We start from the raw sequence: 13,938 nt of genomic DNA, 5'->3' as shown, positions 1-13,938 counted from the left end.
TTACTGGAAACTCTAAAATTACAGACCATTTTATCTTCAGCCTCTTAATCCCTAGGATACAGTCTTTAGTTTAGCTGCTTGAATAAATTTTATTTTTCCAACAAACCTTTTTTTTTTTTTAAGCAGTGTATTTAAAAATACTTTTAAGGTAAACTTCCCATGTCTTAAGCCAGCAATCAGCATATATTTTAATGTTAAAAAGTAAATTTTTTTATTTTAAGTTCAGTAAATGATACCCAATATTAAATATTCTCTGGTGCTTCAGTCTTGTCTTTATTTACCCTTTGTTAATTCAGTTCATTTTTACAAGACATTTTCCCTACTCAGCCATTAGGTGAGAGGGAATTTTTGTCTTGGGAAATTATGGCATAAGAAACCGCTCTAATGATGTACAGACTTAATGACCCGGCCCACATGGATGAAAGTAGGTAAACTTATCTTTATTATTTCTTGACACAGGCTTCAAATTCTCTCAAAGAAAAACAGAAGTGTGAGACGCAGACGCTCAGACAAGGCGTTCCTCTGCCTGGGCAGTATGGGGGAGCCATCCCAGCATCTTCAAGCCATCCCCATGTGGCTTTAGAGGGAAAGCCCAACAGCAGCCACCAAGCTCTCCTGCAGCATTTATTACTGAAAGAACAAATGCGACAGCAAAAGCTTCTCGTGGCTGGTAATTAGCAATGCCATTGTTTGTGGTCACTTTAGGGCTTTTATCAGGGATCCAATATAATGTCTGTTTAACTTACGGCCCTAGTAAAGGTTTAATGTTGTACAAGACTCTCCCCATCTGTGCTGCTATCCTTATTCCTTTCTTTAGAGCCACACATACACATAACCCCCAACAACCTCTCATGCTAGAATGGACTGCTGGGGAGTCTACATCAAATACATACCTGGTCAATCCTTTGGCATTTCTGTTTCCCCCCCACCCAACCTAGACTTCTGGTGTGTGTTTGTTGGTATCACTACTTTTCATAAAAGCTATTCCATGTATCTATTTTCTGTGGCTTCTTGTCTTTTCTTAAATAAAAGTATGTGTGAGTGTGTGTATACCTATACATATATATGTGTGTCTGTGTTGTTTTTCAGGTGGAGTTCCCTTACATCCTCAGTCTCCCTTAGCAACAAAGGAGAGAATTTCACCTGGCATTAGAGGTACCCACAAATTGCCCCGTCACAGACCCCTGAATCGAACCCAATCCGCACCTTTGCCTCAGAGCACGTTGGCTCAGTTGGTCATCCAGCAGCAACACCAGCAGTTCTTGGAGAAGCAGAAGCAATACCAACAGCAGATCCACATGAACAAAGTAAGCCCCCAAGCCAGGTCCAACTGTCATAACCACCAGTGTGGAAGTCGGGGATCTCTTCGCAGATGTGGGTGCATGAAGGGAGGGTGTTGGCATCGGTCACAGCAGTGAACTGGGTGCCATCCCAGCTCTGCTCTCGGTGCTCCAGGGCACAATCACAGCATCAGTGCTTTCACCATCACTACACTCAGGGCACGTTTGTGGTAAAGTTGAGATTAGCGCTTAGCGAGGCCTTTTATGATGACTGTCTTTATTAATATACAAAGCCATATAGGCACATGTGTGTGGAGATCCATTTTTAGTGAAAAGGCTCATTGTGCTGGAGTGACCCATCAGAAAATTACACAGGTGCTGGCAGGTATGGCAGGGTTGCCAAGATGGTGTTTCTCGGCAATTTGTGTTGTATTGATTTTTTCCTGTGCTCCACTTCATTACAAAAAGCATTCAAAGCAGTTTCTTGGAAACTTGTGAAAATTTCTTTCTGGCAGTCTTATTGTGGCTGAGATGGACGTTGGAAGTCTGTACCACACCACATCTTTAGGAGCTCTCCTGGTGCAGTAACCACAGAGAAACAGTGATTACAGTAAAACATTTCCAATGAATATGTAAGCCAGATGATATTATGGGACTCAGACTGTACAATTGTATCCCTGCTCTGAGCTATGGTAGGTTTACGGATGTAGAATTTTCTCATTCCAGGAGAAGGTCAAGGTCCTGGATACCAAAATTCTGTTCCCTCTCTCATGCTGTATCACATACAAACCTCTTAGGGAGGCATAGGAAGCATTATGTTGAGAAATGATGTCCTGCTTACTGGTGATTGGTGACTAAAAATTTATTTAGAAACTGAATGCTTTATTGTATTATGATGTTAAAAATATCCTCTTGGGAAAAGGTCTAAGCATCTTCATCATGAGCTTGTCCTAGAACAAGTGGGGCTGGAGTTTTTCTCTTCGCTCCAGCTTCCATCTTAACAAAGGCAGAACTATAAAGGGAACATGGGCTGAATTCCACCAGTACAAAACAGAAATTCCTCCTTCCCACCACCCACTGCTGTTAAAGGTTGATGTATATGGGGAAGGGGGGACTGGGGGAGAGTTGGCAATAGCCCTCTCTAGTCTAGTCACCATACATTGTAGACTCTTTCTGTGTCATGAAATTTACACCTGTTTTTTTCCTACCATATTTCTTTAATTTTGTCAAACTATTTTTTAGGATATCAGTCATTAGGGAAGAATCAAACCTCTACCTCTGTATAATGGTGTAATACTTGTTGACTTTGAAAGTGACATTATATGCTTTTGCTATATTACGCTAGTGTTAATTTGTTTAATGGTTTCTCAGAACAACTTAAAATGACTTCTTGAAACCACTATCCCTTGAGATAACTGCATGGTAAAGATTTGGAATTCTAAATTTCACTTGATAATATTTTGATCTTGAATTAGGTTCATTTTTAAATTAGTATTGGATTGCCACTCTTCTATTTCCTAGAAATATGTGGCTATGCATATTCCACCAACTGTGCATTATTTGATCCTTTTGAAATCATGGTCAGCAAATGATTCCTTTAGATATATTTTAAAGTACATTTTTATGGCCTACAGCTGCCACTGTTTCTGACTCAAATCATATGCTAATACCAGAATATTTCTGCTTTGGTATCACACTTGATATTTTGACAGGCAGATGGTAAACCCCGTCACGTGGAAGAAACTAAGGTGAAAAGCAAGCATTCGCATGTTAGTAATGAGAAATGCAAATCTTATCAGGACCTTCTCCCATGTGGAGCTGATTCCTTGGAATCTGTTAAGTATTCTCTCCAAAATTAGAAACAAACCTGTACTTTTAGGTCCATGCTTGTACAGTGGTTTGATTGTTGAATCTTGTCTTAATTAGGCAAAATGAAGACCAGAGAACTTCAAAGTACAGCCCTGATATTTATATGTTAAACCCTCTCTGCTTGGGTGTTTAGATTACTCAAGCAGGTCTCCAGTTGGCTCTTCTCCAAGTATGGATTCCTCGTGTTTAATAAAGATGGCATATGTACATTGCTTATTCTCCAGATTTTGGAAATATTTCACGTACCCTCAATTGTCTAAGGGAACATAGAGGAATGTTATTAAAGAAAAGACTGAACCTATTCTAAAGTATTCAGAAAAGAACTTACAAGATGTGAATTGCTACTGTTTGCCCTTCCCTCTCAGGCAATGAAGACGTTTATTTCATGTTGTGTCCAACCATAAATGAGATGCACAAAATAGCAAGTTTCTGTAGAATAATATATTTGTGTGTACTCTGTCTAGCCATTTAAAATACCTGCTAGTGAGAAATAACCATAGAAAATCAATTTAATTTTTGGTCATTTCTTCCAATTTCCATGTATGAACCTTATTGAATCCATTCAGACTGGCGCCAAATAGTTAGCATCATAAAATCTGGCATTTATTCTTGAGACACTTAGTATAGCAGGAAACAAAGCACACATGAAGGCATAGGTGAGCAAATGATATATTTTAAAATGTCATTTTCTTTTATCCCCTTGACTTTTTTATGGCTCTTTTTGAGGAATTTAAGAAAAATGGAATGTGAGAGAACTAAAAATAAGTGTTTGTCTCTAAGCTTATATCAGAATAAATACAATTGGCTTTCCTGGTATGAAATTTATAAAGATATGTTTGAATTACTAATGATCTTTAGAAGAAGTAGAAACAAATATAGATTTTGGAGCATAGTTCATATAATTAACTTTGGAAGTCGTCCTCATATCTTATTATTTTAATGTGTTTTTGAAAGCAGTCGTTCAGGTTTGGTATGAGTATACATATTATTAATATGATTAATAATATCATATTAAATAATTTTACCTATCCATTGCCTGATACCTTAAAGACATTTGTATGGGAAATTTGGATGCCTTAAGAATTATTTGCCTCATATAATTATGGTATAAGCACTCAAAAGCTTATGAGAAATATTATCCCCTTACTTGGGTTTATATAGTATTTGTATTGTTATACCTGCTGTTACATAATAGGACAAATGAGAAAGGTGAGTTTTGGACTGGAGAGGAGAACCTGTCACAATGATTTACCTCTGCTCATCAGTTTGAATATTCGGTATTCTGTGAAAGTATTTTAATCAATTTAACCATAAGAAAATCTTGGCTTAAATATTTTTCTTTTGATTTTTTGAAACTTTAAAACATTCATAAGTGCTTTGAACAGTTTCTATTGCTAATTTATGGTAAATCATGTGACTCAGATTACTTCGAGCCTTTTCAAAAAAAAAAGAGTTTTTTGATACTGGCATCAAAAGAAGACTGTTGCTTCTTCCTGTATATTTTATTTTCTTATTGGAAGAAGAAAAATATCTAAGATAGAATTCCCCCAAAATATAAAATAGCAAATGAAAAGATAAATAGGGTATTGGTAATTTTCTCCTGAGCCCATTTCATGCTTAAGTATTGCCACAGATTTTTTTTACGGGTGAAACAGCTCTATGATAGATGAAAACAAAACCCACCACAGTTACTTGGACATAGCTATGATTTTGTAGGAGCATTCTAACCACTGCCTAACATTAATAAAGGGAAAATCCTAGTTGTACTACTTTGTGAGTGATAACAGAAAATTTCCAGGGTATCTTCAGGCATTTTTATTCTGAGATCATTTTACCTAGGTTTTTCCCTACCCCAAAATGACAACACTATTTTAAAAATTATTTCTCTATTATAGTATTAATAGAATAGCATTGATTCATGCCTCACTGCTTCTATTTTAATTAGAATAGCAATACCTTCTTTTAATACCTATGTTTTCCATTTTTATTCTATCAAATCCATATTACATTTATTGTTAGAAAGTTCTCTCTTCATTCAGTTGCTTATTTGAAATATGAATCTATCCACGTGTCCTTTCAGCAAATAATTATTGAATTCTTGAATTGCTGAATTCCAGTTTGTGCTGGGCACTGTTTTAGGTACTAAATAAGCACCATGGGCTATCCTCATGGAGCTTACATTATGGGATGAGGGAAGTGTTTTACATTTGAATGTTTTATTCAAATAAACAGCAATATAATGTGTTAAGTATTAGGATAGGGAATAAAAAGAAGGATTTCTTTGATTTCTTGATTTCTTTGAGGAAAAAGGACTTTAGAGTTTTACTTTATTTTGGGGAGGGGGTGCATGGTCCAGGAATCGAACCGAGGTCTCCTGCATGGAAGGTGGGCATTATAACCACTGAACTGAGGTTTTTAGAGTTTTAAATTACCTCTCTGGGTTATCTTGTCCTCTTTAAGTCTTTTTCTTTTTCTTCTATTTTATTCTTTTGTCTCTCTCACTCTCTCTCTCTCTGTAATATCCTCTGTGATAAATATCATATACATTCCTATGACTGGATATCAGCCAACACCTTTTTAAGAACCCACATAAATCATGAGATGATATCTTATATATGTCAAGGTTCAGTCTAGATATAAGTATTTATTATATATTTATTACTATGATACTTAGGCATTTTGACATGAGTGCTATTTTATCATAATAAAAATATATCTAAGACAAGACCAATAAAGGAGAGGCCAAGCAGATGTCTTATGTTGCCCTTATTAAGACAGGTAGACATTATGTTCTGACAAGTAAGGCATGAATATAATTATGCTCAAATGCTGGATCAGAGCAATTGGGGAGTTTTCATGAGTTTTTGGAAGAGAATTTGATCCTTTGAGTAGTGCCTGTTGTATTCCTTTTCTTGACGTGATTTTCTAATGCAAACGTTGCATGGTCTCCCTAACCCTTCATGATTCATACCCACTCCTTGTCCCCAGCCACCCATCCACAGCAACCCAAGAGAGTAGCTATTCTTCCAGGCCTGAGGTCACAGGCAAACATAGCATGCATGTGTGTGTGTGCGCGTATGCATGCGTTCTTCTCCTTATAAAGTATCCCTAAAGGCAGTTCTAACAAGGAATTGCAAAACTAGCTTTTGCTTTAATTGAACAAAGTATGTATTTTCCCAAAGAGGTTAATTTGAAGAATAAAGATCATATGGATGTATACATTTAAGAAGTTCACATTTTTCAAAATCATACTTCATATACTTAAGCAAGAAAATACTTCCTGTTGGCTTTATTTTAATAAGGCTAATTCTATCTATACCTTTCTCATGGGCAAATTAAAATTTTAATTAGAATTGGGTGAGAGGCGGGCCACGGTGGCTCAGCAGGCAGAGTTCTCACCTGCCATGCCAGAGACCCAGGTTCATTTCCCGGTGCCTGCCCATGAGAAAAAAAAAAAAAAAATGATGAGGACTCTCTACCAGTACTTGCTTTTTCCTACATCTATTTCTCCTACTGGCTTCCTTCCTCCCCTTCTGTTATGCACAGTGCATCTTGCATATTTCTAGCCTGTTATCCATAGATGCCTTAAGGATGTGAACATTTCATTAATACCAGCTACTATATTTATATATAGGATTTACTGTATGATCAGAACCATATCAGCTTTTCATATATCTATTATCTCCTCAACATTATCAACTCATTTTTTAATATCAGGAAAATTCATTTTAAAGGACTTACTTACTTTGATCATGACAACAGGGCTAGCAGTTGACCAAGCTGAAATTCCCACATAGGTTATATAACACAAAAGCCTTTCCTTAACCACTGTTGCTTATAGTCTCCAAGTTGTTTTTAGAACCAAGCAGGAGGTAAGATTTTCCTAATTACATTTGTGCCAAGAACTAGAAACTCAGAAATAAACACAAGGCAAATAAATAAAAAGGAAAGGTCATGTTCTTTCCTGTGTATTGGTTTGGATTTGCCAGCATCCAACAGTCCCTTTTCCCAACCCTGCCTCCCACCTTTCCATGCATTACCCTCTATCCAGCTGCTCACTTTGTCTCTCTTCGCAGACCTGATGGCAGGGTGTTCTGATAGGCTGACAATTCATAAGGCTTTTCAGAGTAGTTTGTGTGAATGTGGTACAGAGCCAACTATATAGGCAGACCCCATTTAGTTCCTCACACATGTTGTCACGCTGCCATTTTTCAGATTGGACAAACATCGTCTCACAGGAGTTCTGTGATTGGACAATTCAGATTGGACAAACATCATCTCACAGGAGTTCTGAGCAAGCAAAAGTTTAACTGAACTTAAACTTGATGAAGTTCAGTTAAACTTCATCAAGTTTAACTGAAATGCAAATGTTGGCATCTCATCCATGGGTGATGGTTGGAAAATGCCTTGTTTTAAGTTTTGAAAAATGGATGAGTAGAAATTTGAACTGGGCTTTCATTTAGAAAAGTAGGCATTACTGTTGTCAAGTTTAATTTCTTTCTATCCACTTGACAGCTTGTTTCCATGTAGACTCTTTTAATCACTCATTTAGAATTACATTTTGTCCATTAGATAGATAATATGCCCAAAAACTTTAGCAAGCATTGAAAGGCAGTCTTAATTTTATAACAGTAAAAAGCCTCCTAGATTATTTATCTATCTCCGAAGGTTTATAAGAGAAACTTTGACTTTACCCTTAAATAGATGCTATTTTGACATGATTAGCCCAATGTAAACAGATCTTTGTATGTATGTAGTGGGTTTCAAAAAAGCCACTTATTGCCGCTTTACTGGCTTACATCATCACAGAGAATTCATATAGAAGCATTTCACCATATAATTACAAGTTGATGGTTTATAATATACAGAAAATGACTTGATGCTTTATTATTAGATGTGATGAAATGCTGTGTTTGAAAAAGAAACTAACTGGCCATTTCAGTGAATTAATGTACACGATTCAGAAACATTCTCCGTGCTGCTTTCACAACTTGAAGACCAAGGGAAAGAACCTCGGCCTTTCCTTGTCACTTCACACTGTTAAACTGTTCTGAGATGCTTTTAGTGAATGGGAAAAACAATAGTTGACTATGAGGTAAGAAAACAGGGGAAAGAAAAATACCTAGGGAATTAAACCATGTGAGTAGTTTGACTGATGTTGATTCCAGGCAGTACAAAGCGAGAGGAAAGCTAAATAATTTGGTTGTTTCCCAACCTTGACAAATAGTTTCAGTTGACAGAATGAAATAATTAAGGCTTGCTAAGGAATTTTTAATATAGCTAAGAGATTTGTGGAAATGAAAACCACAAATGTGTAGCAGTCTATTACGGATTTTCGTTGCTCGTAAGTTCCTGATTTTCGTTCCTTTTTTCCTGCAACTTTGTGCTCTTTCTCTAAATGCTTATAAAATCTGAGGGATTTTAGTGACCCTGAAATGTCATCTGGCCTAGAGTATTCCCATGCCTTCAGGCTGAATCCCAATCCTAAATGTCCTGTTACTCTCTTGTTACTAGCTTAGTTGTATCAGCTAGTAATAAAAAAATCACTTATAAAAAATAATATACTGGCATGGAGTAATTGATGGTATTCCTTAAACATTTATTTATTCACAACTATGCAGCATACTGGAAATTAATAAAAGGAGGCATGTTATTTTCCCTGAATGGGCTCACACACCTGCAAACAGATAATTAAAATCAAAGATGACTCCGTATAATGCACAGCCCATGTGGATTGCAAAGTCTGGAATGCTCACCAGTCTTTCCAAGAGAAGTCTGGGGTCCTGCACAGTTAATTATTCGTTTCACAACTTTGGTGAAAGGGTTCATCCTCTTTGTCTAGTAATCCTCTAATGCATAGGTCTTAGTGACGTATAGGGATAAAATGAGCGTGCTTTGTAAATATGGTAATCACTACTGAAATTTAACACGGTATTTATATCCTTAGAGAACATTAGAGTCTATTTTCCTTATTCTGTCAATAAAAAGTAATTGTCTGGGGGGCGGGCTGCGGTGGCTCAGCGGGCAAGAGTGCTTGCCTGCCATGCCGGAGGACCCCGGTTCGATTCCCGGCCCCAGCCCATGTAAAAAACAAACAAACAAACAAAATATAATAAAAAAAATAAGAAAATGTTTAAAGATGTTTCCCTTTCTTCCTCCCTTCCTTCCTTCTATCCTTCCTTCCTTCTCTGTCTTTCTAAAAAAAAAAAAAAAAAAAAAAAAAGTAATTGTCTGGAAGTATTAGAATACCTCCAACAAATACATTCCCCATTTGTCTAAATATTGCAGTAAGCTGCTTTGTGGTAAGCCAAACCAACAGGCCCCTTCCAGGTCTCTCCTGCATCTTCACATTAGGTCATAGATTATCAGGAAGCAACCCTTGTTTTCTCTTTGGAGCAATATTATAGCAAGTGATTAATTTTTTGAACTGAGGTATAATTTATGTACAGTAAAATGTATTCCTTTTGCTGTACATTTCAGTGAGCTTTTTAAATTGAAGTTGTAGGTTTTCAGAAAAATCATGTGGAAAATACAGAGTTCCCATATAGTCCCCATGCATACACGCACAGCCTTCCCTGCTATTAGCACTTTGCATTGGCATGGTATTTTTGTTGCAATTGATAAAGCTATTATAATACTAACTTATATAAGGGTTCACTGTTTGTGTTATGCAGTTCTTTGGGTTTCTGAATATTTTATTCTGGGAACATATGTACAACCCAAAATTTCTCATTTCAGCCACTTTGGAATATACGCTTCAGTGCTGTCCGTTCCATTCGCAGTGCTGTGCTGCCATCCCCACCGTCCCCACCATCATACAAAAACCTTCCCATCACAGGCAAGCTAGAGAACAGTTCCATCAGCTTCCAGAATGCCCTCTGCAGTCAATCCCAGCCCTTGACAAAGTGGTTGAGTTTTTGACCAAGAGAGGAACATAAAATAAATCACAGACTTGGGGGATGGTTAATTTTAAGAGCACACAGTCATCAGTCCTGAAGGATCTAAACCATAGAACACTCAAGGGAGAACGGACTTGGGATGTTATTCAGAGGACGTAGGCTGGGCCAGTCCGATGGACCTGCTGCCTTTGGCCTGCCTGCTGGCTTACGAACATTTGAATTAATGGCCCATCTTTAAAAACAGAAAGATTTCACGTAAAATATCTACATTTCTGGCATTTTCTGAAAAACTGGAAAGTTTGGCCACATGAGGCCCCCATGTCCATGTGACACTTATTATCTGGGGCTAACATTATGTAACATAAAAGGACATAAAACTACAAAGTATTGTAAAACAAAGAAAAACAACGCCTTTGAGTCCTAGTTAAGAAAAATCCCTAAAAGTCCTTACACGCTGCTACTGAGGATTTTATATTCTGAAAGGTCACTGTTCTTGCTTCCATTTTTGCCCCCCTAAAATCCAGTCTTCTTATAGCAACCAGTGAGAAATGTAAATCAAATCATGTCGCGAACTTGCTTAAAATCCCTCTGTTGCTCCTTGTTTGTAGGATAAACTCCAAACACCTTTGCATGGGCTACAAAACTGTCATGATCTGTCTCTTGCCTCCTCTCTGACCTCATTTCCTCCCTTCCTTCCTTTGCTGATCTCCACCTTTGCTGGCCTCTTCTCTGGTTTTGGAGAATCTCATTCTACCCCCAGGAGTTGTGCCAGCTGTAGTTCTATATGGAATGCCCCACCCCCAAGCCTTCCCCATGGCCAGTCTTGCTATTGGAGTGTCTCAGCTCAAACTTCAACCTTTTCAGAGGGGCCTCCCCTGCCCATCCAAGCTAAGGTAAACACAAACACCCCCACCATTCTCTGTCACATCACATTCCACTCTTCAGTTGTTCACTGTCTGTCTTTCAGCTGAGAGCTGGGGTCTTGTGTAATTGACCACCCTCTTCCCAATGCCTTGTACATAGTAAGTGCTCAATAAAAATTTGTTGAACAAATGAGTACATGGGCAATTTCTCTAAACTAGTTGGGAAGAGGAAAATTTGAAATAGCTCTCCAGAAGGGAATAATTATTTAAATTGCTGAACTATTAAGGAGTTTTGAGAACCAGGGAAAGGATATTTTGAGCAGGTATTGTTTGGGGGTATTTATTAATAATTCACATGGTCCTTAAGCCTAATTTATACCTCTGCAACATTGGTAAGACAGGATTTTTTTTTAGTTCACACCTTTAATTTACGTGACTAATGCACAAATATTCTGAAAATCTTTCTTCTCTTGTTATTTAATTTTGGTCCTTCTGAACCAAATCCCTAAAATCCACAGAAGTGAAATAAATGGCATGAGGTATTTTGGCTTGAGGCCAGAGTTCTCTATAGATCTGTCCATTTGAAAGCCCTCCACACTGCCTGTTGTTTTTGAGAATAGTCAGTTTCAGAATTGAAACAGAATCTTATTATTTTTCAATCTAGTTTCCCTTGGGGCTTAAGGCGAAAGTTTTATTTTCCAAAAGAAGAGTTTCACATTTATATCAATGAAAAAAAATGTACTTTTGTCATTCCCAAGTAAAACCCTTCTTAATATCTGTGGCAAAATAAGAAAATAATGACTTGAGGTGAAGTTCATTTTACGCAGTTTAATAATCACATTCAAGCACGTGTGCTCACTGGTTTGTGTCGACAATTTCAGGGAAGGAAATGTTTATCAGAAATGGATGTACTCCTTTTGTTGAAGTTCTGTATCTGAAGCTATTTAGGGGTCATAAAAGATTTCTGTGGGAAAAATTAAAATTGTAGATTTTAAGGATATATCATTTAAAGCACTTATTCTTATGCTGATTTGTATCACACAGCTTAATTTATACAGACATGAGCCTAATTTCCTAATGTGTAAAGATTAGCAATACAGCCTTTAAATGTAATTTAATGAATTTCAAATTATTTGCCAAGAGAATTTATGTTATTTAACATGGAATGTAAAATATTGAAATTATTGCTGTTCTGACCCTATTAGGGATTAGCAAGAATGGCAGAATTGAGTTGCAATATTTTAAAGTGTTAGAAGCTTAATAGATGTTCATGCTGTTTTGCCTGTAGAATATTTGTGTGTTAAACACTGGCCAGAGGCTGCTGTAGCCTTCTTAGTGTTTTGCACAATTGCTGTACAGTAGCATGAAAAATAGGGTGACGTGCTGACAGATGAGTCAGAGCACAGATAAAAGGAGCAGGAGGAGCTGTGCGGCTGTCGTGGTCTTTATCTCAGCTGGGTTCTTCACCAAAGTAACTCACCTGATGTTGGACGAATGGCACCTGGTGTGTGTTAGAGACAGCGCTTCAGCAGTGATTCACAGAGGCTCACATTTATCTGTCACACAGATGTTTCGTCTTGTGTCTTCTAGCCAGTGAGGCAACAGCTTGACTCTGCTAGGGTCTCTCTCCAGATGTTCAACTGGAGAGAGACCTGACCACCCCACTGAGAGTAAGCAGCCGTCTCTCCCTGCATCTGGGCCACTCAGCACCTGTGCCAGTTAGAAAGTGGTTAGCCCATACCATCTTCTTAATGGTCCTATTTTAGTTCCAAAACATACAGAAGACAGCATAATCAGAATACTACTTTCCTAACACATAGTCAGAAACTAACAAATAGCATCAAATAACATTTTATGAAAATACCTGAAATACGTCAGACATAGGCAGGCAGAGTTTTCTTTTTGTGAGCTTTGTTTGTAGGTATCACTCAATTTGATGTTAATTCCTAGTGTTTCTACTCTGGCAAATTTGGTTGTTTAAGTAAAAACCACTTTAATCAAAAGCCCAAACTGAGAAGTGTGAATGAATTGCCTCTATGCATTATATTTTTCAGTGCTGGCTACCAGAAGTCCCACTTACTTGTTTTATATTTTGGAATTTCAGAAAGACCACATTTTATTCCAGAGATGCGGAAGTGGTAGTTGCTGCTTGGTAGGCATTGACGTTTGCTTCATAACCTAGGAGGAAAACTGTCAAAGCATTGCTATGCAACACTGATTAAAGGTTTTAGATATTTAGGAAGCTCCAGCTCTCTGCCATGCAATATATTGGGTGGTAGGAATATAAAATGATGATCTACATCAAGCACATGTGCTTATGAAATTTATATTATAATGGAGGATGATAAACAATTAGTATTGTAAACATATGTAGCAACATGAGACCATGATAAGGGCTATAAAGAAAACATGTTAATGATAGTAGTAATGGAGGTGAAATCTCAGTGATGAGGAGCCAGTCAGGCATGCAAAGATTTGATGGAATGAAGAGAACACAGCATATGCAAAGACTCTGGTGAGAGCAAGTTTAGCATATTCACGGGATAGCCAAAAGGGTGATATAACTGAAGTTTATGAGGGAAGGAGGAAGAGGTACTAGATAAATTCAGAGAAGTAGGTGAGTCTAGATTAGAAAACGGCTTTATATTATGTTACGAGATTTGGATCTTATTCTAAACCTAATAGGAAGCCATTGGAAGATTGTAAATACAGAAATGATACATTGGTCTAGCTCATGTAATGATAATAATTAGAATTGCTGTAAAAGATTGGATTTTAGAAGGCCAAGAGGAAGCCCATACTGTAGGCTGTTTGTTGGGTCAGGCAGAAAATGATGGTATTTAGATCAACAGTGGTAGCTGTGGAGATGCCAGAGGTTACTAAGAGATTGAACGGAAAACATGGGTGAGAGGGAAACAAAGGTACATTGTGGACTTCTGGCTTGCTCTGTTGAGTGATGCTGTTTACTCAGATGAGAACTATTGGGTGGACAACACATCTGGGTGGAATGAGAATAAAGGTTTTCTC

General features: G+C 37.5%; 1 protein-coding gene and 1 long non-coding RNA gene across 21 annotated transcripts in view; one reads left to right on the top strand and one right to left on the bottom strand.

Annotated features, from left to right (window-relative positions):
- The window catches only part of HDAC9 (histone deacetylase 9), a 970,134-nt gene that overhangs the window by 619,603 nt on the left and 336,593 nt on the right, over positions 1 to 13,938 (top strand). For all 15 annotated transcript variants that reach the window (XM_077122309.1, XM_077122321.1, XM_077122307.1 and 12 more), the window contains 2 exons: positions 460 to 670; positions 1,090 to 1,307. In XM_077122309.1, coding sequence (XP_076978424.1) covers positions 460 to 670; positions 1,090 to 1,307 — 429 coding nt within the window. The remainder of the gene's footprint in view (positions 1 to 459; positions 671 to 1,089; positions 1,308 to 13,938) is intronic.
- LOC143651486 (uncharacterized) overlaps positions 11,707 to 13,938 on the bottom strand; it is a 57,353-nt gene continuing 55,121 nt past the window's right edge. For 5 of the 6 annotated variants that reach the window (XR_013159975.1, XR_013159992.1, XR_013159983.1 and 2 more), the window contains 2 exons: positions 12,392 to 12,621; positions 11,709 to 11,875 (listed from right to left, as the gene is read on the bottom strand). This is a non-coding gene — a long non-coding RNA (uncharacterized LOC143651486). Of the gene's footprint in view, positions 11,876 to 12,391; positions 12,622 to 13,938 lie in introns of all 6 variants that reach the window. The other variant, XR_013159978.1, reaches the window with a different exon arrangement.

The sequence above is a fragment of the Tamandua tetradactyla genome, chromosome 1, assembly GCF_023851605.1.
Source record: "Tamandua tetradactyla isolate mTamTet1 chromosome 1, mTamTet1.pri, whole genome shotgun sequence".
Classification (NCBI taxonomy): Eukaryota; Metazoa; Chordata; class Mammalia; order Pilosa; family Myrmecophagidae; genus Tamandua; species Tamandua tetradactyla.
Note: the sequence above shows the minus strand (reverse complement) of the source record. Positions and strands in the feature narration are given on the sequence as shown.